The 25852-nt window shown below is 44.4% G+C and overlaps 1 protein-coding gene across 1 annotated transcript in view; it reads right to left on the bottom strand.

Moving 5' to 3' along the window:
• LOC140453953 (dynein axonemal heavy chain 8-like) overlaps nt 1-25852 on the bottom strand; it is a 1210036-nt gene that overhangs the window by 182053 nt on the left and 1002131 nt on the right. The window contains exons 65-66 of the mRNA XM_072548830.1: nt 12016-12169; nt 8261-8425 (exon numbers count right to left, since the gene is read on the bottom strand). Coding sequence (XP_072404931.1) covers nt 8261-8425; nt 12016-12169 — 319 coding nt within the window. The remainder of the gene's footprint in view (nt 1-8260; nt 8426-12015; nt 12170-25852) is intronic.

The following is a 25852-nucleotide window of genomic DNA, read 5'->3' as shown; positions in this document are numbered from 1 at the left end:
GTTCATTTTGTCCATTGATTCTACTCTGCCATTCAATCATGGTTGATATGTTCCTCAATGACATTCTCCTGCCTTTACCCCATAATCTTTGATTCCCTTAATAATCAAGAGCCTATCTAGCTCTGTCTTAAATACACTCAATGATTTGGGCCTCTGTGGCTATGAGTTCCACAGATTCATCAACCTCTCCCTGAAATAATCCTCCTCATCTCATTTCTACAGAATTGCTCTTCACTCTAAGGCTGTGTCCCTTGGTGGTCATCTCACTTTTGGAAACATTTTCTCCTTGTCCACTTTTCCAGGCCTCTCAATATTCTATATGTTTCATTGAGATCCCCTCTTATCCTTCTACACTCCATCGTGTACAAACCCAGGGTCATAAACCATGCTTCAGACTATTCCCTCCATGACTCCATTGTCAGATCCACACCCCTCCCTCCCCCCAACCAGCCCTCACCCCACTCCCGGCACTTTCCACTGCACCGCAGGAAGCATAAAATCTGCACCCACACCTCCCTTCTCACCTCTGTTCAAGGCCCCAAAGGATCCTTCCATATCTGAAAGAAATTTACCTGTACCTTCAAGAATGTCATCTACTGTACCTGTTGCACCCGACGGGGTCTCCTTTACATCGGGGAGACAGAACTCTAACTTGCGGTTCATTTCAGAGAATATCTCTGGGACACCCACACCGACCAACCCTTCCCACTCCACCAAGGACATGCAAATCCTCGGCCTCCTCCATCGCCAAACCCTAACCACCTGACACCTGGAGGAAGAATGCCTCATTTTCTGTCTTGAGAGCCTGCAAACACATGGAATTAAATTGGATTTCACCAGTTTCCTCATTTCCCCTCCCCCAACCTTATCCCAGTTCCAATCTTCCAACTCGGCACCATCCTCTTGACCTGTCCATCATCTTTCCTATCTATCCTCTCCACCCTCCTCTCTGACTGATCACCTTCTCCCCATCTTCATCTACCGATTGCATTCTCAGCTACCTTCCCCCAGTCCCACCCCCTCCCATTTATTTCTCACCCCCGGCCCACAAGTCTCATTCCTGATGAAGGGCTTATGCCCAAAACATTGATTCTTTTGCTCCTTGGATGCTGCCTGACCTGCTGTGCTTTTCCAGCACCACACTCTCAACTCTGATCTCCAGCATCTGCAGTCCTCATTTTCTTCTCATATGGCAAGCTGTTCATTGCCAGGATCATTCTTGGATCCTCTGGATCCCTCCAATGCCAGCACATCCTTCCTTCAATGCAGGGCCTAAAACCGCTCACAGTAGTCCAAATGCAGCCTTATACAGCCTCAGCAGTACATTTCAGCTCTTGTATTTCAGTCTTCTCAAAATGAACATTGCTTTTGGCTTTCTAACTGCCAACTGAACCTGCATGTTAACCTTAAGCAAATCCTGAACCAGAACTCCCTTTGTGCGCCAGATTTCAGAAGTCTTTCCCCATTTCAAATATAGTCTACACATCTATTCTTCATCCAATTGGAGTTGTTTGATTGACTTCGCAAAGCAGGCTTAGTGATAAACCTGACTAACAGCGAGTTTGAAAAAGCTCAAGTCACTGTTCTGGGCTATATCACTGGACATGGGATGTGGAAACAAAGGTCACTGAGGAGTTTCCCATACAGGTTGTTCTACTATAATGTGGCCGTTGCATTCCTCTCTGATCCTGCGCTATAGAAAATTGTACTAGGGAAAGCCACTATGGAAAATCATGCTGTACAAGATCGCGATATAAAATTGCTATACCCGTTCAGTAGAAAGTTTGTTTTATTCACATTGTCCATAATTCATCAATTGCGTCATAGCCAATTCGTGTAAATGAAATGCACGTTATACCACAACAATCTAAACTAGCAACAAAGAGGGCGGTTCTATGATTCCTAGGATGAGTAGTTTTTATCGGAAGTTTGTACTGAATCTTAGCAGTGTGGTTGTTCCACTGACTGACTTATTGAAGAAGTGCAGAAAAGTTCAGTGGACGGAAGACTATCAAAAGACATTTGAAGGCCTGAAAGCTGTGTTAACCACTGCCTCAGTGTTAGCCACACCTAGTCACACAAAGTAGTTCAAGGTGTCTATCGATGCAAGTGATGTCGGTGTCACTATGTACCCTTACAATATGACAAGAAGATAGAAACATTTTTTTGGGTATTCTTCCAGAACATTGAATAACCATCAACAGAAATAGTCCATGATTAAGAAGGAACTTTGATTCTGGTGTTGGCGTTACAACATTTCAACATTTATATTGCCCGTGATGTGTCCGATACCATCATAACTCTTAAAGTTTTTTGAGAAATTTAAAGACAATAATTCCAGACATTTTAGACAGAGCTTATTATTGCAGTCATTCAATTTGAAAATGATACATGACAGGATGAGAGAACATATTGTCAATATGCTGTTCCAACTCTCGTGAAGAAAGACAGAAGCGTTCGGTGGTGACAGTAAATGGACTGAAATAGACTGTTATAGTGAATGTTTGCATGCTTAGAGTCAATGTAATGTCTATGTATTGTAGTGTACTAATACAGTAAGACTAAGAGCTTTTAAAAATGGTTGATCATATTTTTAAGTGGGGAGGTATGATGATGATGTGGCTTTAAGAGGTGTATTTTGTCCTGGTTTCTATTAATAGAGATATCAAATGAAAGCTGTTGAATAATCTGTGGTAACGTTAACAGCTTGTGAGACCTTGGGTGTTTTTAAAAATTGGAACAGAAGCTGCCTAACTGGGTGTGGTTTAGATCTCAAAGACCAGGATTTCTACTTAGCTTTAAGCAGTTACTGTTGGAGTCTCAATAGGTTGGAAGCTGCAGTAAATGTCTCTGGGCTGCTACTGTCTCTGAGTTTTCACATGATATTTTTTCCTCTCTCTGCTGCTGATTGCATGTGAGACAACCTGACTCCGAACTTACCTTTTTGCCAAGAGGTATGTTTATGGGATATTACTTTAGTGGAACAGCTAATTACTAACAGTTACTGTATCTATTATTCTGTTATGTTTTCCAGTGGAGTTAATGTATTCTAAGTCCTTCCTTCTTTTGTTGCATTTTAACGAAAGTGTTTGAATAAATTGTGTTTTGCTTAACATCTAATAGTTTGAGCAGTCAAATCTGGAACACAGTAATTTACATTTGCCTTTTAAGTTGGAAAAAGTTAGGATCCAGAGTCGAGAGTGTGGTGCTGGAAAAGCACAGCAGGTCAGACAGCATCTGAGGAGCAGGAAAATGGATGTTTCAGCTGAAGCCTCATTCCCGATGAAGGGCTTATGCCAGAAACATCAATTCGCCTGCTCCTCAAATGCTGCCTGACTTGCTGTGCTTTTCCAGCACCACATTCTTGACTCTGATCTCCAGCATCTGCAGTCCTCACTTTCTCCAAAGTTAGGGTCCAGGCTACCTTCTTAAAATATATTGAGGGGGTCTGGTCTGGTCTGGTCCATTACATATTTAAATGGTGTTATGTCGGGAAGTGTGGATGTACAAAGAAACCTAGATGTCCTTGTTACATCAGTCAATGAAAGTAGACAGGCATGTGCAGCAAGAAATGCAAAAGACAAATGGTATATTGGCTTTCATTACAAGAAAGTACTGAAATAAAGAACAAAGAACAACGAAAATTTACAGCCCAGGAACAAGGCCTTCAGCCCTCCAAGCCTGAGCCGATCCAAATTCACTGTCTAAACCTTTTGCCCAATTCCTAAGGATCTGTATCCCTCTGCTCCCATCTGCTCATGTATCTGTCCAGACGCACATTAAATGAATCTACCATGCCTGCCTCTACTACCTCTGCTGGCAACGTGTTCCAGGAGCTACTACCCTCTGTGTAAAGTACTCGCTGCGTGTATCCCCTTTAAACTTTTCACCTCTCACCTTGAACATGTAACCTCTCGTTATTGAATTCCTCACCCTGGGAAAAAGCTTATCTCTATCTACCCTTCATGATTTTGTAAACCTTAATCAGGTCTCCGCTCAATCTCCTTTTCTCTAATGAAAACAATTCTAACTTACTCACCTCTCTTCATAGCTAGCACCTTCCATACCAGGCAACATCCTTGTAAACCTTCTCTGCACCCTTTCCATGGCATCCACATCCTTTTTGGTAATGTGGCGACCAGAACTGTAGACATTAGTCTAAATGCGGCCAAACCAAAGTTTTATACAATTTTAACATGATTTGCCAGCTCTTATACTCAATACCCCGTCCGATGAAGGCATACATACCATATGCCTTCTTGACCACTCTATCCACCTGTGCAGCCACCTTCAGGATACAATGGGCCTGAACTCCCAGATCTCTCTGCTCATCAACTTTTCCCAAGGCTCTTCTGTTTACTGTATAGTTTACTATAGAATTAGACCTTCCAAAATGCATCACCTCACATTTGCTCGGATTGAACTCCGTCTGCCACTTTTCCGCCCAACTCTCCAGTCTGTATCTATATTCTTCTGGATTCTTTGACAGTCCTCTATGCTTTCTGCTACTCCACCAATCTTCATGTCATCTGCAAACTTACTGATCAGACCATCAATGCCCTCTTCCAGTTCATTTATGTATATTGCAAACAACAGTGGCCCCAGCCCTAATCCCTGTGGAACACCATTGGTCACCTTTCTCCATTTTGAGAAAGTCCTTTCAACTACTACTCTCTATCTCCTGTTCTTTATCCACCTAGCTAGAACACCCTGCACACCATGTGACTTTACTTTCTCCATTAGTTTACCAGGGGAACCTTATTAAATGCCTTAGTACATTCCATGTATATGACATCTACAGTCTTTCATTCATCTATCAACTTGGTCACTTACTCAAAGAACTCTATTAAGTTGGTAAGGCATGATCTCCCCCACACAAAACCATGTTGCCTATCATTGATAAGCCCATTCTCTTCCAAATATAAATAGTTTCTATCCCTTAGTACATTCTCCAGCAACTTTCCCATCACTGATGTCAGGCTCACTGGTCTGTAGATACTTGGAATATGATTAGAGTGGCGCTGAAAGGTTCCTGATGAAAGGCTTTTGCCCAAACTGTTGATTTTCCTGATCCTTGGATGCTCCCTGACCTGCTGTGCTTTTCCAGTAGCACTCTAATCTTGACTCTAATCTCCAGCATCTGCAGTACCTACCTACAGCTAGTTACCTGGAATATCCCTACTACCCTTCTTGTACAGGGGGACAACATTAGCAATTCTCCAGTCCTCTGGCACTTCACCTGTGTTTAAGGATGATGCAAAGATGTCTGTCAGGGCCCCAGCTATTTCCTCTCTTACTTCCCTCAGCAATCTAGGATAGATACCATCCGTTCCTGGGTATTTGTCCAACTTAATATCCATTAGCCTACCCAACACATCCTCCCTCCTTATGTCAATGTGATCCAACTTAAACAAACTTCTATCTCTAATCTCAATATTCATCATGTCCCTCTCCTCAGTGAACGCTGATGCAAAGTAATCATTGAGAATTCTACCCATTTTCTCAGGTTTGACACAAAATTTTCCTTCCTTATCCTCTAGTGGACCAAAACAACCACCTGATAAACGAGTGGCACTCTGAAAGCTAGTGCTTCCAAATAAAACTGTTGGACTATAACCTGGTGTTGTGTGATTTCTAACTTTGTACACCCCAGTCCAACACCGGCATCTCCAAATCACAACCCTCTCTCTAGTCACCCTCTTGCTTCTTATATATGAATAAAAGGCCTTGGGATTCTCCTTAGTTCTGCTCGCTAAAGTTATTTCATGACCCCTTTTAGCCCGCTTTATTCCTCGTTTAAGATTGGTCTTATTCTCCCAATATTCCTCCAAGGCCCATTCTGTTCTTAGCTGCCTGGACCTCATATATGCTTCCCTTTTCCTCTTGGCTAATTGCATGATTTCCCCTCTCATCCATGGTTCACGAATCTTGCCCTTCCTATCCCTTGTTTTCAATGGGACATGCCTATCCTGCATTATCTTTAACCTATCTTTGAATGCCTTCCACATATCAAATGTGGACTTTCCTTCAAGTAGCTGTGTCCAATCCACATTTCCCAGCTCCTGCTGAACTTTATATAATTGGCCTTGGTCCAGTTCAGTACTCTTCCCTTAGGACCATCTTATCTTTGTCTTTGAGTATTCTAAAACTTACAGAATTGTGGTCATTATTCCCAAAGAAATCTGCCACTGCAACTTCTACTACCTGGTCTGGCTCATTCCTCAACACCAATATGGCCCCTTCCCTCACTGGACTATTGACATACTACGCTAGAAAACTTTCTTGGACGCTCCTTACAAATTCTGCCCTATCCAGATCTCTGACACTAAGTATATTCCAGTCAGTTGCGAAAATTAAAATCTCCCATTACCACCACCCTGTTGCCTCTACATCTTCCCATAATCTATTTACTTTCCTTAATCTTCCTTAAATTGCAGAGATCATAGCTGGGGTATTGTATCCAGTTTTAATTGGACTTCCTAAGAAAGGAGAGATCTGCCAGAGAGGCCTGCAGAGGAGGTTCACAAGGTTGATATTGGGATGGCAGGGCTTTGCATGGGATAAGCTTGGTTGAGCCTGTATTCAGCTAGGAGAAAGTGAGGACTGCAGACACTGGAGATCAGAGCCGAAAAGTGGGGTGCTGGGAAAGCACAGCTGGTCAGGCAGCATCTGAGGAGCAGGAAAGTTGACATTTCAAACATAAGGTCATCATCAGGAATGAGTGTGTAGCCCAAGGGGGCTGAGAAATAAATGGTAGGGAGGTGGAGCTGGGGATGGTAGCTGGGATGCCACAGGTAGATGAAGGTGGGGGAATGATGATGATAGGTCAGAAAGGAAGGTGGGGCAGATAGTTGGGAAGGAAGGTAGACAGGTAGGACAGTTCAAGAGGGTGGTGCCAAGTTGAAGGTTGGATCTGGGATAAGGTGGGGGGAGGAGAAATGAAGAAACTGATTAAATCGACATTGATCCTATGCGTTGGAGGATCCCAAAACGGAAGATGAGGCGTTCTTCCTCCAGGCGCCTGGTGGCTAGAGTTTGGTTGTGGAGGAGGCCCAGGACCTGCATGACCTTGGCAGAATGGAAGGGGGAGTTAAAGTGTTCGGCCACAGGGTGGTGGGGTTGTTTAGTGCGTGTGTCCCGGAGATGTTTTCTGCAACGTTCTGTAAGTTGTCAACCTGTCCACCCAATGTAGAGGAGACCACACTGAGAGCAATAGACACAGTAGATGACATTGAGTGCATAAGTAATGAGGTGGACATTGAAAGGAAGTTTCCTCTGTGGATCAGTCTAAAAGTAGCGGTCCCCGTTTCAGTACAGGGACAAGGAGGTACGTTTTCTTTCAGAGTTTTGTGACTGTGGCACTTTGCCTCAGAAGGTGGTAGAGACATTATAGAGAGGTGGATAAATTCTTGTAGTCACAGGAATCAAAGGTTGTTGGTAGTAGATGGAAATGTAGTTTTCAAAACACAAACAAATCAGCCATAGATTTATTGAATGATGGAGGTGGAGCAGGATCAAGGGCTAAATGATTCACTTCTGCTCCTATTCCCATGTTCAGCAGGGACACAAGGAGGCAAAACCTACTCTATCTCTTGATGAAACAAAACCCTACATTCAAGAGATTTACCTGCTCATGTGCGCAATACCTCATCCTTCTTACCAACTTTGAGAATTGATATCGCCATTAGTAGTTCTGAATTCAGAGCAGTTGCAGATGCAACCAAGCTAATATCTCCCAATGTTTCTCTGTGACTGCAGCAGTAGAAAATGCAAAATAACTATGAGCATATCCTGATCAGTGAGAGGAGACAGATGACATAAAATTACTGACCTCCTTCAAGGAGCACAGAGGAAAGTGAGGGGATTATGCTTTTTGAGCTCGAAGAATGAAGGGACTGTGCCTTCTGCCTGAACTGATGGGGAGATTGAATATCAGCAGCCATCTGATGAAAAGGCCCTACTCTCCTCTTTCCAGGTGTACAGGAAGCAATAACATCTTAAGAACACCCAAGGTAAGTGTGGCAGCTTGACACACCAAGAGGTTTTTGAGGTTTTCATTGCAACCTTCAATCCCTGTCTGGAAACCTAAAAGCTAAGCCTCAACGCTAGCACATCCAACACCACACCTGAGAAGCAAGAGTGAAGAGCCCCAGAGGATTCCTTGCCTTCCTTTCCACGCTCTACCAGGACAGAGACAGTCACCATGATACGTAATCTATCTATTTAAGGTTCTGAACTTGTAATACAGTGAGGAACTGACCGGAGAGAAGCAGAGGACAACATGTAGATTAGTTCTAGCTCTGTTGATAAAATATTCATATAAATTGTCAAAAGTAGGAGGAATGCGAGGTGCTTCTTTCTTCATCGGTGCAATCAGGGATTGAGTAATCTCATCGAGTTCATCCCGAGCAAATAAATTTGATACCTATCAAAGAGAAAAAAACCAAACAAATTAAATATACAGTGCCTCAGAAAGAATCTTCTGGAAGAGTGATAGTGTCCCTACCTCTGGGCCAAAAGTCAAGTCCCATCTGCTTCAGAGGTGTGTCATAATATTTCTGATCAGGTTGTTTAGAAAAGAGCTATTATTCCTCACATGTATTATTGGATTCAGTTTTACTCCATTCAAATGGCTTATTATAGTTGATAAGCTAGTTATTTTTAGCAGGTTTACTTTAACCTTTGTAATGTTTCAAATTGCAAAAGTGGAGTTATGTGGGGTGAATGGACACCTGGAATCATAGAAGTGAGATCCATCAGGTCACTGCACCATTTCAAACAAGTGAATATTTTCTGTTTTACAACAAGAGTGAGCTTTTTATTCCAACTCCAGTTACATTGCTGAATGATTCAGGAAGAATCCTGTACTAATCCTGAACATTGAGAGGATCCGGCCAAATACAGTGCCGCTGCCTTATCCACAGTTACCAGGGTTTCAGTTATCTATGGTTTACCATGGCCCAAACATATTACAAGGAACATTCCAGAACCAGGTACCGGGGGCTGTCGGGAAGGTAATTTTCCCATTTAACTAAATGGGTTCGTATCTATCTGCGGTTTTGGGCTTCCATGGTAGATCCTGGAATGTATGCCCTGTGGGTACAGTGGGACTACTGTACCTCAGGTGAATGATGCTGAAAAATGTGTTGCTGAAAAAGCACAGCAGGTCAGGCAGCATCAAAGGAGCAGGAGAATCGACATTTCGGGCATAAGCCTTTCTTCAGGAATGAGGAGGGTGTGCCAAGCAGGCTAAGATAAAAGGTAGGGAGGAGGGACTTGGGGGAGGGGCGTTGGGAATACGATAGGTGGAAGGAGGTTAAGGTGAGGGTGATGGGCCACAGAGGGGTTGGGGGCGGAGAGGGCGGGAAGAAGATTGTAGGTCAAGAAGGCGGTGCTGAGTCCAAGGGTTGGGACTGAGATAAGGTGGGGGGAGGGGAAATTTTTATTTCAGGGCAGAGGAGATGACCTGGGGGGTGCAATGAGTGATTTATTTCAGGGCAGAGGAGATGACCTGAGATCTCACTGCACCCCCCCAGGTCATCTCCTCTGCCCTGAAATTAAAAACTGCATCCGCTGCACCTGATGTGGCCTCCTATACATTGGGGAGACAGATAGCCTACTTGCGGAATGTTTCAGAGAACACCTCTGGGACACCCGCACCAACCAACCCAACCGCCCCGTGGATGAACACTTTAATTCCCCCACCCACTCTGCCAAGGACATGCAGGAGCTTGGCCACCTCCATCACCAGACCATGGCGACGCGACGCCTGGAGGAAGAGCGCCTCATCTTCTGCTTAGGAACCCTCCAACCACAAGGGATGAATGCAGACTTCTCCACCTTCCTCATTTCCCCTCTCCCCACCTTTTCTCAGCCACAACCCTCGGACTCAGCACTGCCTTCTTGACCTACAATCTTCTTCCCAACCTCTCTGCCCCCAAACCCTCTCCGGTCTATCACTCTCACCTTAACCTCCTTCCACCTATGGCATTCCCAACGCTCCTCCCCCAAGTCCCTCCTCCCTACCTTTTATCTTAGCCTGCTTGGCACACCCTCCTCATTCTTGAAGAAGGGCTTATGCCCGAAACGTCGATTCTCCTGCTCCTTTGATGCTGCCTGACCTGCTGCGCGTTTCCAGCAACACATTTTTCAGCTCTGATCTCCAGCATCTGCTGTCCTCACTTTCTCCTAGTTGATTTTAACCTACTGCGAATCCTCTTGCAAGGATCCTTCCTTGAAGAAGCTCTCCTCCTCCCTCTACAAAGATCTCAGTGAGCCCCTCTCTCACTGCACCCCCCAGGTCATCTCTTCTGCCCTGAAATAAAAATCCTTCAGCATTTCCCCGCCACCTCCAAACAGACCCCTACACCAAGGATATATTTCCCTCCCCTCCACTATCAGTGTTCCGGAAAGACCACTCTCTCCGTGACTCCCTCGTCAGGTCCACACCACCCACCAACCGAACCTCCACTCCCGGCACCTTCCCCTGCAACCGCAAGAAATGCAAAACCTGCGCCCATACCTCCCCCCCCCCCACCCCACTTCCTTCCAAGGCCCAAAGGGATCCTTCCATATCCGTCACAAATTCACCTGCACCTCCACACACATCATTTACTGCATCCCCTGCACCCGATGTGGCCTCCTCTACATTGGGGAGACAGGCCGCCTATTTGCGGAATGTTTCAGAGAACACTTCTGGGACACCTACACCAACCAACCCAACTGCCCCGTGGCTGAACACTTTAACTCCTCCTCCCACTCTGCCAAGGAAATGCAGGCCCTTAGCCTCCTCCATTGCCAGACCATGGCAACATGACACCTGGAGGAAGAGCGCCTCATCTTCCGCTTAGGAACCCTCCAACCACAAGGGATGAATGCAGATTTCTCCACCTTCCTCATTTCCCCTCCCCCCCACCTTTTCTCAGTCTCAACCCTCAGACTCAGCACTGTCTTCTTGACCTACAATCTTCTTCCCAACCTCTCCGCCCCCAACCTCTCTCCGGCCTATCACCCTCACCTTAACTTCCTTCTACCTATCGTATTCCCAACGCCCCTCCCCCAAGTCCCTCCTCCCTATCTTTTATCTTAGCCTGCTTGGCACACCCTCCTCATTCCTAAAGAAGGGCTTATGCCCGAAACGTCGATTCTCCTGCTCCTTTGATGCTGCCTAACCTGCTGCGCTTTTCCAGCAACACATTTTTCAGCTCTGATCTCCAGCATCTGCAGTCCTCACTTTCTCTCAGGTGAATGATGACACCTTCAACAATGCAGCACTCTCTCAGTGCACTGGAGCGAAATCTTTTTTTGAGTTCAATTCTTGGAGTGAGCCTTCACCTGTGAAGCACCTAACTTTCTTACTCAGAGGTGAGAATATGACCAACAGTCACATCTTGCATGCATTCCAAGAATCTTTCACCATTCTGAGTTACTTTTGTCAGATCCAAGTAATATCTTCATGCCTGCCCACTGAATGCCATCAGCCATAGTTCAGAAGCATCTCCTCATATATGAATACTTCCTTTCTGTCCTCAGCCTCTGAAGTAAAGTGTTAACATTTAAGTGAAGTTCCACTTTCACACTGCAGAATTTGAATCCTTGCTGCAGGCCTAATGTTTTGACTTTGATCAAACTTCCTTCTCCTCTCCAGCACGGGTTCTTGGAATTGATATGCCTAACGATTGCAAAGATTGACTGATTCTGGAAGCCGAGACAAAGGAATAACATCTCATTGAATAGCAGTGCAGAAATGTTGGGCTGAATGGCCTACTTCTGCTCCTATGTCTTGTGGTTTTATTGTTTACATTCTGGCATGTTTATATTTCATTATACAATTACAAATAATCCAGTTAGAATTTTTAAATTTAACTATCGGATGAATACTAAGAACTAATGGCTACAGCAGCAGTATATACATATGGACGTGAATTAAAATAAATGGTTGAAAATATTAAATCAGGAGACAGATGTAAAAGAAACATAACGCTCAGGCTGTAAGAAAATTAAGAAATTAAATACCTCTCCTGAAGAAAGTACATTGTTGAGATATTCAAGAAAGGACTCTTCCTTGATTTCATTATCGGTGAATATGAAAGTGATTCCCTTGCCTTCTGCCCCAGCGGTTCTGTACAATAACTTCAAGTCATCCATTAGATTGCCAACGTTGTATGCTCTGACAGAAGCAATAAAATTACACATCTTACAAAAACAACCACTTACATATATGCACATTTTGAACATTGAAACAAGATGTCACATAAGGGGAGATTGAGATTGCATCCCAAAGTCTTAGTGAAAGAAGTGGGTCATATATGGCACGATCAAAGGTATTCCAGAATACAAGGTTTACTCCAGCTGTAATGACTATTTAGGGGATGCATACTCTTGTACAGACATGTGATTTTTTTTTAAAATAGGTATTTTTATTGAAAAAAGGAAATTTTAAAAGATTTTTTTTACAAAATTACAAAAGTAATACAAACAACTATAAGCACCAATATAAAATTAAATAAATAAGAAAAAAGAAAAGAAATAAATAATAACCGAAACAAGAAAAATAGAAAAACCCAATTAACTCCTGATCTATCCTACAAACAACCAAAATATAAAATAGGATATCATACATTGCTAGCGATAAACAACAGAATAATTAAATAACTAAGTACACGCTCAAACTAGATTTACATCAAGTCATAATGAAACCCGTATTTATACGGGATTCCTCCTCCCCGGTGTCCCCGGACCAGCCAGAACCACTACCACAGCCAGACAAAAGCCCTGGGCAACATGGCCGAAATATCTGTGTCAATATAGTTAAAAAAGGGCTTCCATATTTTATAGGAGAAAGTGAGGACTGCAGTTTTTTTTTCCAAGCAGGCTAATTCAGTTTTTTGGTGCACCATATTTGTGAGAAGTCAAGGGGGATATATTCCATGCTTATTAACCTGTGCCAGTTTGAAAGTCCTGGAGGGCCTTCAGCTGCCCAGTTCACTAAAATATTTTTCCTTGCACAAAAGGAGAGAATGGAAAATAGTTTCCTCCCGTGTACATCCAGGGAGGGAAAATCTGAAAAGCTCAAGAGTTGAGACACTGGATCCAATCTAATCTCCATACCCAAGATCTCTGTCAAGGCATTTGCTACTCTGTTCCAATACCTGCAGATCTTATGGCATGTGCATAGGCAATGCGTGAGAGTGCCAACGTCTATTTTGCATTTAGGACACATTGGGGATGCTCCTACCTTAAATTTTGTAAGTCGTTCAGGTGTTGTATGAGCCCCGTGGAGTATCTTTAATGGAATATCTTGAGCTCTATTACAAATAGAGACAGTTCTGGCATTTTCCCAGATGTCCTCCCACATTTCTGAAGAGATTTCTAACCCCAATTCTTGGTTCCATGTTTTAAATAATCATTCCATGTCTTTCGATACCTCATTAAATAATGAGTGATAAAGAGTACTGACTGAGGGCGGCCCCATCGGCCATAGCACTTTTCTTTCCCTATCCGATTTGTCGGGATTGCCTATCAGTCTGGTCTTCTTCTGTATATAATCTCTTATTTGGAAATACCGAAAAAGGTCCCTGTTAGGCTGTCCAAACTTCTGGTGCAACTGCTCAAAAGACATCATAACCTCCCCATCGAACAGGTCCCCCAAGCAAGAGATACCTCTGCATTTTTAAGTTTTAAATGTAGTGTCTGTCAGCTCTGACTGAAATCCCGATGCTCCCACTATAGGAGTATAAGGGGAGGTTTTTTGCAGGTTACCCTCATCTTGTTGCATTATCCTCCAGGCTTTAATTGTATTTAATACAATGGAGTTTTTGCAATAGTCCATAATAGCACTCATCTTATCCATAAATAAAAGATTGATGTGGGGACACTTTGCTTGGGAGGTCTCAATGTCTAACCAAATTGATTGTGGGTCACAAGAGACCCGATCAGCTACATAAGATAATAAGGAGCTCAACTGATACCTCCTAAAGTCTGGGAAGTCCAGTCCTCCCCTTGCCTGTGGAAGCTGCAGCTTTTCTCATTTGATAAGGGGCCATCTATGATTCCAGATAAAGGAACCAAGCCAGCTATGGAGCTTAAGCAACACCAATCTCGGCAACATGAGAGGGAGCATTCTCATAGGATATAGAAGACGAGGTAGAATATTCATTTTAACCACAGCTACTTTGCCTAACCAGGATATTGGGAGAGCTCTCCAGCATTGAAGGTCCTGCCTTATTTTCTCTAATAGGTGCACAAAATTGGCTTTGTACAGCTGACCAAATACTGGGGTGATAAAAATACCTAAGTATCGAAAACCTTCCCGTGACCACCAAAAGGGAAAACAAGATCCATCCGGTAAGTTGGATATACTGGCAAGACCACCCAACGGCATGGCCTCCGATTTCATAAAATTAATTTTATAGCCTGAGAACATGCTAAATAGATTGGCCATTTGAATTAGGCAGGGCACGGATATCAAAGGATCACTTAAGAAAAGGAGGACATCATCTGCATATGTTTACCTGAACCAACCCTTGGGTCGGGTATGTTAGGGTCAGTTTGTATAGCTTCCGCTAGTGGTTCGATTACGAGTGTGAATAATAATAGTGAGAGAGGACATCCCTGATGACAGCCCCTATCAACACTGAAGCTATCCATACCGAAACCATTGGTGATCACAGCTGCTTTGGGGTGATTGTATAATACTGAGACCCATTTAGAAAATACCTCTCCGACACCAAACCTTTCCAGTGTATAAAAAAGATATGACCATTCTACCCGATCAAAAGCCTTCTCTGCGTCCAAGGAGGCAACTAATCCCAGTATTCTTCCCTGTTGACAGGCTTATATCATATTTAAGACCCTTCTAATATTATTTGTTGATCTGCGGCCCTTAATAAACACCATCTGGTCCTCTTTTATGATGTATGGTAAGACCCTCTCCAATCTTAATGCTAACATTTTAGAAAGAATTTTAAAATCCACATTTAGCAAGGATATTGGTCTATATGATCAGCAATCTTCTGGGGCCTTTCCTTTTTTTAAGAATGAAAGAGATATTTGCTTCTCTCAATGAAGGCGGAAGGCAGCCCTGACTATGTGAGTAATTATACATATTTATAAATGGCCCAGCCAGTTCCCCGATAAATTCTTTATAAAACTCAACCTGGAATCCATCTTGTCCAGGCGCTTTGCCACTTTGAAGCTGTCTAATTGCGTCGAGTAGGGGATTCTATAATTAGGGGGACAGATAGTATCCTTTGCAAGCCGGATCGGGGGTCTCACATGGTGTGTTGCACGGTGCCAGGGTGCGGGACATCTCCGACCGGCTTGAAAGGATATTGGAGTGGGAAGGGGAGGATCCAGTTGTTGTGGTCCACGTTGGGACTAACAACATAGGCAAAGCTAGGGTGGAGGACCTGTTTGGGGATTATCAAGCACTAGGAAGGAAATTGAAGTACAGGTCCTCAAGGGTCATAATCTCCGAATTACTGCCCAAGCCACGTGCCAATTGGCATAAGGATAAGAAAATTAGGGAAGTAAACACTTGGCTAAGGGATTGGTGTGGGAAAGAGGGATTCCACTTCATGGAGCATTGGCATCAGTTTTGGAACCGGGGGGATCCGTACCGCTGGGATGGTCTCCACCTGAACCTATCAGGTACCACTGTTCTAGCGAAGAGGATAAATAGGATGGTCAGTAGGACTTTAAACTTCTGAGGTGGGGGGAAGGGAAAGTGAAAGCAAAAGGGAGAGGAACTGACGAAAATAGACTGGAAGCAGAGCCTAGCGGGAAGGCATTAGAGCAAAAATGGCAGGAGTTTGTGGGTATAATTGAGGACACTGTAGAGAGGTTCATCCCCAGGAAGAGAAAGATTATCCGGGGAGGGATTAGATAGCCATGGCTGACAAAGGAAGTCAGGAAATCTATCAAAGAAAAAGAGAGATCCTATAAAGTGGCCAAGAGCACTGGGAAATCAGAAGATTGGGAAGGCTACAAAAATAAACAGAGGATGACAAAGAGAGAAATAAGGAAGGAGAGGATCAAATGTGAAGGTAGGCAAGCCAGTAATATTAGAAATGATAGTAAATGTTTCTTTCAATACATAAGAAACAAATGACAGGCAAGAGTAGACATTGGGCCACTTCAAACTGATGCTGGAAGCCTAGTGATGGGAGATAAGGAAATAGCAGGAGAACTTAATAAGTACTTTGCATCAGTCTTCACAGTGGAAGACATGGGTAATATCCCAACAATTAAAGGGAGTCAGGGGGCTGAGTTGAGTATGGTTGCCATTACAAAAGAGAAAGTGCTAGAAAAGCTAAAAGGTCTTAAAATGGATAAATCTCCTGGCCCCGATGGGCTACATCCTAGAGTTCTGAGGGAGGTGGCTGAGGAAATAGTGAAGGCGTTGGGTGAGATCTTTCAAAAGTCACTGGAGTCAGGGAAAGTGCTGGATGATTGGAAGATCGCTGTTGTAACCCCCTTGTTCAAGAAAGGATCAAGGCAAAAGATGGAAAATTATAGGCCAATTAGCCTAACCTCAGTTGTTGGTAAAATTCTAGAATCCATCATTAAGGATGAGGTTTCTAAATTCTTGGAAGAGCAGGGTCAGATTAGAACAAGTCAACATGGATTTAGTAAGGGGAGGTCGTGCCTGACAAACCTGTTGGAGTTCTTTGAAGAGGTGACAAGTAGGTTAGACCAGGGAAACCCAGTGGATGTGGTCTACCTAGACTTCCAAAAGGCCTTTGATAAGGTGCCACACTGGAGGCTGCTGAACAAGGTGAGGGCCCATGGTGTTCGAGGTGAGCTGCTGGTATGGATTGAGGATTGGCTGTCTGACAGAAGGCAGAGAGTTGGGACAAAAGGTTCTTTTTCGGAATGGCAGCCGATGACAAGCGGTGTCCCGCAGGGTTCAGTGTTGGGGCCGCAGCTGTTCACATTATATATTAATGATCTGGATGAAGGGACTGGAGGCATTCTAGCAAAGTTTGCCGATGATCAGAAGATAGGTGGACAGGCAGGTAGTACTGAGGAAGTGGGGAGTCTGCAGAAGGATCTAGACAGTTTGGAAGAGTGGTCCAGGAAATGGCTGATGGAATTCAATGTGAGCAAATGCGAGGTCTTGCACTTTGGAAAAAAGAATACAAGCATGGACTACTTTCTAAACGTTGAGAACATTCGTAAAGCCAAAGTGCAGAGGGATCTGGGAGTGCTAGTTGAGGATTCTCTAAAGGTAAACATTCAGGTTGAGTCCATGATTAAGAAAGCGAATGCAATGTTGTCAATTATTTCAAGAGGGTTGGAATATAAAAGCATCATTGTGCTTCTGAAACTTTATAAAGCTCTGGTTAGGCCCCATTTGGAGTACTGTGTCCAGTTTTGGTCCCCACACCTCAGGAAGGACATACTGGCACTGGAACGTGTCCAGCGGAGATTCACACGGATGATCCCTGGAATGACAGGTCTAGCATATGAGGAACGGCTGAGGATCCTGGGATTGTATTCATTGGAGTTTAGAAGATTAAGGGGAGATCTAATAGAAACATACAAGATAATACATGGCTTGGAGAGGGTGGACGCTAGGAAATTGTTTCCGTTAGGTGAGGAGACTAGGACCCGTGGACACTGCCTTAGAATTAGAGGGGGTAAATTCAGAATAGAAATGCAGAGACATTTCTTCAGCCAGAGCGTGGTGGTTCTGTGGAATTCATTGCCGCAGAGTGCAGTGGAGGCTGGGACGCTAAATGTCTTCAAGGCAGAAATTGATAAATTCTTGATCTCACAAGGAATTAAGGGCTACGGGGAGAATGTGGGTAAGTGGAATTGAAATGCCCATCAGCCATGATTGAATGGCGGAGTGGACTCGATGGGCCAAATGGCCTTACTTCCACTCCTATCTCTTATGGTCTTATGGTCTTATGGAGTATGGAGTTAAATGGAAAGATAAGCAGCAGGATAGCGCATGTGCAGGCGGATTTAAACTTGAGGCAGACTGGGAATGCAGCAAAAAGGAAGGATAACTTAGGACATCTTATGACATCCAATATCTCTAATGATAAGAAAGTTAGCATTAAGGCACTTTACCTGAATGCTCGTAGCATTCGCAACAAAGCAGATGAACTAATGGCACAGATCATTGTGAATGATTATAATGTGGTAGGCATCACAGAGATGTGGTTAGAGGTGGGTCAGGACTGGCAGTTAAACATCCAAGGATTTTCAACTTATCGAAAAGACAGGGAGGTGGGCAGAGGGGGCGGGGTTGCCTTGTTAGTTAAGAACAAAATTAAATCTATGGCACTGAATGACATAGCGTCAGATGATGCGGAGTCTGTGTGGCGGAATTGAGGAGCCACAAAGGCAAAAAAACCATACTGGGAGTTATGTACAGACCTCCTAACAGTGGTCAGGACCAGGGGTGCAACATTTACCGGGAAATAGAGAAGGCATGTCAGAAAGGCAAGGTCATGGTGATCATGGGAGACTTCAATATGCAGGTGGACTGGGTAAATAATGTTGCCAGTGGATCTAAAGAAAGGGAATTCATGGAATGCTTACAGGATGGCTTTTTGGAACAGCTTGTCATGGAGCCCACAAGGGAGCAGGCTCTTCTGGACCTAGTGCTATGTAATGAACCAGACTTTATAAAAAATCTTAAAGTAAGGGAACACTTAGGAAGCAGTGATCATAATATGGTAGAGTTCAGTCTGCAGTTTGAAAGAGGAAGGCAAAATCGGATGTAATGGTATTACAATTAAATAAAGGTAATTTTGAGGGCATGAGAGAGGAACTGACGAAAATAGACTGGAAGCAGAGCCTAGCGGGGAAGACAGTAGAGCAAAAATGGCAGGAGTTTGTGGGTATAATTGAGGACACTGTACAGAGGTTCATCCCCAAGAAGAGAAAGATTATCTGGGAGGGATTAGACAGCCATGGCTGACAAAGGAAGTCAGGAAATGTATTAAAGAAAAGGAGAGATCCTATAAAGTGGGCAAGAGGACTGGGAAATCAGAAGATTGGGAAGGCTACAAAAACAAACAGAGGATGACAAAGAGAGAAATAAAAAGGAGAGGATCAACTATGAAGGTAGGCGAGCCAGTAATATTAGAAATGTTAGTAAAAGTTTCTTTCAATGCATAAGAAACAAATGACAGGCAAGAGTAGACATTGGGCCACTTCAAACTGATGCTGGAAGCCTAGTGATGGGAGATAAGGAAGTAACAGGAGAACTTAATAAGTACTTTGCATCAGTCTTCACAGTGGAAGACATGAGTAATATCCCAACAATTAAAGGGAGTCAGGGGGCTGAGTTGAGTATGGTTGCCATTACAAAAGAGAAAGTGCTAGAAAAGCTAAAAGGTCTTAAAATGGATAAAACTCCTGGCCCCGATGAGCTACATCCTAGAGTTCTGAGGGAGGTGGCTGAGGAAATAGTGAAGGCGTTGGGTGAGATCTTTCAAAAGTCACTGGAGTCAGGGAAAGTCCCGGATGATTGGAAGATCGCTGTTGTAACCCCCTTGTTCAAGAAAGGATCAAGACAAAAGATGGAAAACTATAGGTCAATTAGGCTAACCTTGCTTGTTGTAAAATTCTAGAATCCATCATTAAGGATGAGGTTTCTAAATTCTTGGAAGAACAGGGTCAGATTAGAACAAGCCAACATGGATTTAGTAAGGGGAGGTCATGCCTGACAAACCTGTTGGAATTCTTTGAAGAAGTGACAAGTAGGTTAGACCAGGGAAACCCAGTGGATGTGGTCTACCTAGACTTCCAAAAGGTCTTTGATAAGGTGCCACACCGGAGGCTGCTGAGCAAGGTGAGGGCCCATGGCGTTCGAGGTGAGCTACTGGTATGGATTGAGGATTGGCTGTCTGACAGAAGGCAGAGAGTTGGGACAAAAGGTTTATTTTCGGAATGGCAGCCGGTGACAAGCGGTGTCCCGCAGGGTTCAGTGTTGGGGCTGCAGCTGTTCACATTATATATTAATGATCTGGATGAAGGGACTGGAGGCATTCTAGCGAAGTTTGCCGATGATCAGAAGTTAGGTGGACAGGCAGGTGGGGAGGCTGCAGAAGAATCTAGACAGTTTGGGAGAGTGGTCCAGGAAATGGCTGATGGAATTCAATGTGAGCAAATGCGAGGTCTTGCACTTTGGAAAAAAGAATACAAGCATGGACTACTTTCTAAACGGTGAGAACATTCGTAAAGCCAAAGTACAGAGGGATCTGGGAGTGCTAGTTGAGGATTCTCTAAAGGTAAACATTCAGGTTGAGTCCATGATTAAGAAAGCGAATGCAATGTTGTCATTTATTTCAAGAGGGTTGGAATATAAAAGCACCGTTGTGCTACTGAGATTTTATAAAGCTCTGGTTAGGCCCTATTTGTAGTACTGTGTCAAGTTTTGGTCCCCACATCTCAGGAAGGACATAGTAGCACTGGAGCGTGTCCAGCGGAGATTTACACGGATGATTCCTGGAATGGTAGGTCTAACATACGAGGAACGGCTGAGGATCCTGGGATTGTATTCATTGGAGTTTAGAAGATTAAGGGGAGATCTAATAGAAACTTACAAGATAATACATGGCTTGGAAAGGGTGGACGCTAGGAAATTGTTTCCATTAGGCGAGGAGAATAGGACCCGTGGACACTGCCTTAGAATTAGAGGAGGTAAATTCAGAATAGAAATACAGAGACATTTCTTCAGCCAGAGAGTGGTAGAATTCATTGCCGCAGAGTGCAGTGTAGGCTGGGATGCTAAATGTCTACAAGGCAGAGATTGATAAATTCTTGATGTCACAAGGAATTAAGGGCTATGGAGACAATGCGGGTAAGTGGAGTTGAAATGCCCATCAGCCATGATTGAATGGTGGAGTGGACTCGATGGGCTGAATGGCCTTACGTCTGCTCCTATGTCTTATGGTCTTGTGGAGTACTTCCTGGGTTGTCAGGGGGGCAGTCAAGATCAAGACCTGCTCCGAGGTTAAGCCTGGAAAGGCCAAGTTTTTAAAGAAGGACTCCATCTTCTCAGTTCTATCCTTACAGTCCTGCGATTTATACAGTTCAAAATAGAACTTTCTAAAGGCTGTATTGATCCTTTTACGATCACAAGTCAGAGTACCAGCACTTTCTCTAATGGGCGTAATAGCTTGAGGAGAAGAACAGTACAGAAGAAGCTTTTGGTACATTGACTCTGTATTGGCCAAACCTACTCTAAATCTACACTAGCCCCACTTCCCACCACTTAGCCCACAGTTATAAGAGTTCAAATGCTCATCCAAATACTTTTAAAATGAAACAAAAACAGAAGTTTCTGGAGAAACTCAGCATAGGAGAAAGTGAGAACTGCAGATGCTGGAGATCAGAGTCTAAGAATGTGGTGCTGAAAAAGCACAGCAGCTCAGGCGGCATCTGAGGAGCAGGAGAATCGATGTTTCGAGCATAAGCTGTTCATCAGGAATGGGGATGGCCCAAGGGGGCTGAGAGATAAATGGGAGGGGGGATGGACTGAGGAGAAGGTAGCTGGGAATGTGATAGGTAGATGAAAGTGGGGGAGGGGGGGGGAATGATGGTGATAAGTTGGAGAGGAGGGTGGAGCGGATAGCTGGGAAGGAAGATGGACAGATAGGACAGTTCAACAGGGCAGTGCTGAGTTGGAAGTTTGGATCTAGGATAAGGTGGGGAAGGGGAAATGAGGAAATGAAGAAACTGGTGAAATCTACATTGATCCCCTGTGGTTGGTGGGTACCGAAAGGCAGAAGATGAAACATTTTTCCTCTGGGCATCGGCTGGCTAGCGTTTGGTGGTGGAGGAGGCCCATGACTTGCATGTCCTTGGCAGAGTGGAGGCGGTGTTGTGTTTGGTCACAGACCAGTGGGGTTGTTCAGTGTGTGTATCTCAGAGACGTTCCATGAAGCATTCCACAAGTTGGGGTGCTGTCTCCCCAATGTAGAGGAGACCACATTTGCAGCAGCGGACACAGTATATGACGTGTGGAAATGCAGGTAAATCTCTGTCGGATGTGGAAGGATCCTTTAGGGCTTTGGACAGAGGTGAGGGGGGCGGTGTGGGCACAGGTTTTGTACTTCTTGCAGTGGCAGGGAAGGTGTCGGGAGGGGAGGGTGGGTTGTTGGGGCCATGAACCTGACAAGGGCATTGTGGAGGGAATGGTCACTGTGGAATGCAGATAGGATTGGGAAGGGAAATACATCCCTGGTGGTGGGGTCTGTTTGTAGGTGGCAGAAATGGCAGAGTCTGTTTGTAGGTGGTGGAAATGGGTCCATTTCCATCACCTCCAGTCAGACCCCACCACTAGGGATATATTTCTCTCCCCACTTCTGCAATCCAGAGAGATCATTCCCTCCATGACTCCCTTGTCAGGTCCATGCCCCATCACCAACACACCCTCCCCTCCCAGCACCTTCCCCTGCCACTGCAAGAAGTATAAAACCTGCGCCCACACCTCCCCCTTACCAACATTATTGAGTCCAAAGGATCCTTCCACATCCAAGATTTACCTGTAATTCCACACACGTCATCTACTGCGTCAGCCATTCCTGATGTGGTCTCCTCTACATTGCGGAACAACTTACGGAACGTTTCAGAGAACATCTCTGGGACACATACACTGAACAACCCCATCACCCTGTGGCCAAACACTTTAACTCCCCCTCCCACTCTGCCAAAGACATGCAAATCCTGGGTCTCCTCCACTGCCAAACCTTAACCAGCTGACATCTGAACACCTCATCTTCTGCCTTGGGAATCTCCAATCATATGGGCTCAATGTGAATTTCACCAGGTTCCCCATTCCCCCTCCCTCCACGTTACCCAGATCCAACCTTCCAACTTAACCGCTCTTGAACTGTCCTATCTGCCCATCTTCCTTTGTACCTATCTGTTCTACCTTCCTCTCTGACCTATCATCTTCATGTACACCTTCATGTACACATCGCATTCCCAGCTCCCTTCCCCCCAACCCCACCTATTTATCTCTCATGTCTCTTGGGGCACAAGCCTCATTCCTGATGAAAGGCTTATGCCTGAAATGTTGATTCTCCTGCTCCTCGGATGCTGCCTGACCAGCTGTGCTTTACCAGCACCACACTCTTTGATGGAGAAACTCAGCATGTCTGGCAGCATCTGTGGCAAGAAAGCAGTTAATGTTTTGGGTCCATTGACTGTCCAGTTTTGAGGAAGGGTCACTGCGCCCAAACATTAACTCTGCTTTCTCTCCAGAGATCCAGGTGGATCTGCTGGATTTTTTCAGTAGTTTCTGTTTTTGTTACAAATTTCCAGCATCTATAGTTCTTGTTTTTCGCATTAACATGGTTTAGTTTAACTTTCAGAAGGCCTTAGTTAAGTGCCATATAAAATATTAGCATAAGTCCATAAGAAACATTAGCAGGAGTAGGCTGTTCTGCCCCACAAACCTGCTGATGTTCAATCGGGATCATGGCTGAAATTCACCAAAGATCCTTCGACAGCACCTTCCAAACCCATGACCATTTCCATCGATAAGGACAAAGGGATACAAGGGAGGACCACCACCTGGAAATTCCCCTCCAAGTCATTCACCATCTTGTCTTAAAAATACTTTTCTAGTCCCTCATTGTCACATGATCAAAATTCTGGAATTCCCTCCTTGAGGGCATTATGGGTCCACCTGCAGCATGTGGAGTGCAGCGGTTCAAGAAGACAGCTCATCATCACCTTCTAGAACAACTAGGGATAGGTGGTAAATGCTGGCCAGCCAGAGAAGCCCACATCCCACAAGCAAATTTTAAAAATGATCTGGCAGAAAAACAGAAATTGCTGGAAAAGCTCAGCAGGTCTGGCAGCATCTGTGAAGAGAAATGAGAGTTTATGGGCAGCATGGTGGCTCAGTGGCTAGCACTGCTGCCTCACAGAGCGAGGGACCTGCAATCAATTCCTGCCTTGGGCAATTGCCTGTGTAGAATTTGCACATTCTCCTCCTGCCTGTGTGGGTTTCCTCCCAGAATCCAAAGATGTGCGGGTTAGTTGAATTGGCTATGCTAAACTGCCCAAATTGTTCAGGGATGTGTCGGTTAGGTGCATTATTCAGGGGTAAATGTAGAATAACAGGGTAGGTGAATGGATCTGGGTGGGTTAATCTTCGGAGGGTTGGTGTGAACTTTTTGAGCCGAACAGCCTGTTGCTACACTTTAGGGATTCTATGATTCTTAACGTTTCAGGTCCTGTGACCCTTCCTCAGAACTGATGGCAGCTAGGAAAATGTTAGTTTTTATGCAGAAGATCAGGTTGGGTGTAAAGAGTAAACGATAGGTGGAGATAGAGTCCAAAGACAATTAGACAGACAAAGGAGCGAATAACAATTTGGCTGTTAATGGAGACTGTTAGTGACTAACAATGGGTTGTGTGGAATGGCAGACTATGTGAGAACAAGGCCTGGTTTGTGGGGGCTGGGGTCAGAACATGGGACAGTTCAAGCCCTAAAGTTGTTGAACCTTATTCTGAGTCCAGAAGGTGCAGGGTCCACAAGTGGACTGCAGCAAGCCTGAGACAGAAACATCGGAGAACAGGGTGGGATGTTAAAATGCTAGGCAACTGGAAACTCTGGGTATTTTATTCATACAGAATCGGTTTTCTGTGAAGCAGTCACCCAGTCTACACTTTATTTCCAAATGTAAATGAGACCACATTGTGAGCAGCAAATGCAGTGGACTAGGTTGTGTGGAATGCAATGCCATCCACCATGTACTGTAGATCTTTTGCACAGCATCCTATTGTCAGCATATTGAAGCTTCAAGATGGAGATGATGGAAACCTTGCCCTTGGCCTTGAACTGATTAAGGATGAGCAGCCTGTTGAACATATAGTAAATGATTTGAATTCCCTTCAGGGAGGTTTTGGTCAGTGAGATGGAGGATGGCGTCAATGTAGATGATGCAGCCGAAAATAACTCCACAAAGGCCGGTATCCCGTCATCAAGTCATCCTTTATTTATATGTTCATAGTACATGACACTGACCCAGCTAGCACAGAGTGAACAGAACCCTGACATTCCTGTTTATATCTGTCCATCGGGACTCCATAATGGCGCCAGGTTAACAACTCCAATCAGGAAACTTATACTCTGTGAAGTCCACCCGGCTGAATTCGTTCTAAATATTACATCTCTCCCTTTCTAAGTCTTGGGTTGCAGGCTTGTTTTGTGTCCTGTAGCTTCTCCTGGGGTATTTTTGCATCAGGTTTGGTTCCTTCAACTCTGCCTTGGATACCGGTAACATGTACCACATCGTAGCCTGCCTCTTGTGGCTGGAGTATCTCGAAAAAAATTCAACTGCCTCTTCAGGCAGTACATACACACACGCTCTCTACCCAGGTCTGGAAAGATCAGGTTTAACCTGGTGCAGAGTCTTCTCCACATCAGCAACTCTGTTGGAGTTATCCCAGTAGTTGTGTGAGTGGTGGTCCCACAATTGTATAGGAACTGGGACAGTTTGGTATCGACTGAAGTTATAGGATGTTTCTTTAAGACTGCCTTCAACCTTAGGACTGCTCTTTCCACTAGAACACGGGAAATGGATGATACGGACCTGTCTTTATGTGCTGAATGCCATTCGACTTTAGGAAAACCACAAATTCCTTGCTGGCAAATAATGGCCCATTGTCTGTTACTAACACCTGGTGGGAATTTTTGTTCTTGGCATTCTGAACACTATCCCATGAATGTGGCTATTCAATCCTGACCACCAGTCATAACTTCTCACCAACATATTCCTTTGGAAACCCCTGGATGACCCTGGTGGAGTTCAACCAGTATCAACCTTTGTTTGGGACAATCACTCTTGCCCCTGTAATAATATATCATACA

This window comes from Chiloscyllium punctatum, chromosome 3 (genome assembly GCF_047496795.1).
Source record: "Chiloscyllium punctatum isolate Juve2018m chromosome 3, sChiPun1.3, whole genome shotgun sequence".
Classification (NCBI taxonomy): Eukaryota; Metazoa; Chordata; class Chondrichthyes; order Orectolobiformes; family Hemiscylliidae; genus Chiloscyllium; species Chiloscyllium punctatum.
Note: the sequence above shows the minus strand (reverse complement) of the source record. Positions and strands in the feature narration are given on the sequence as shown.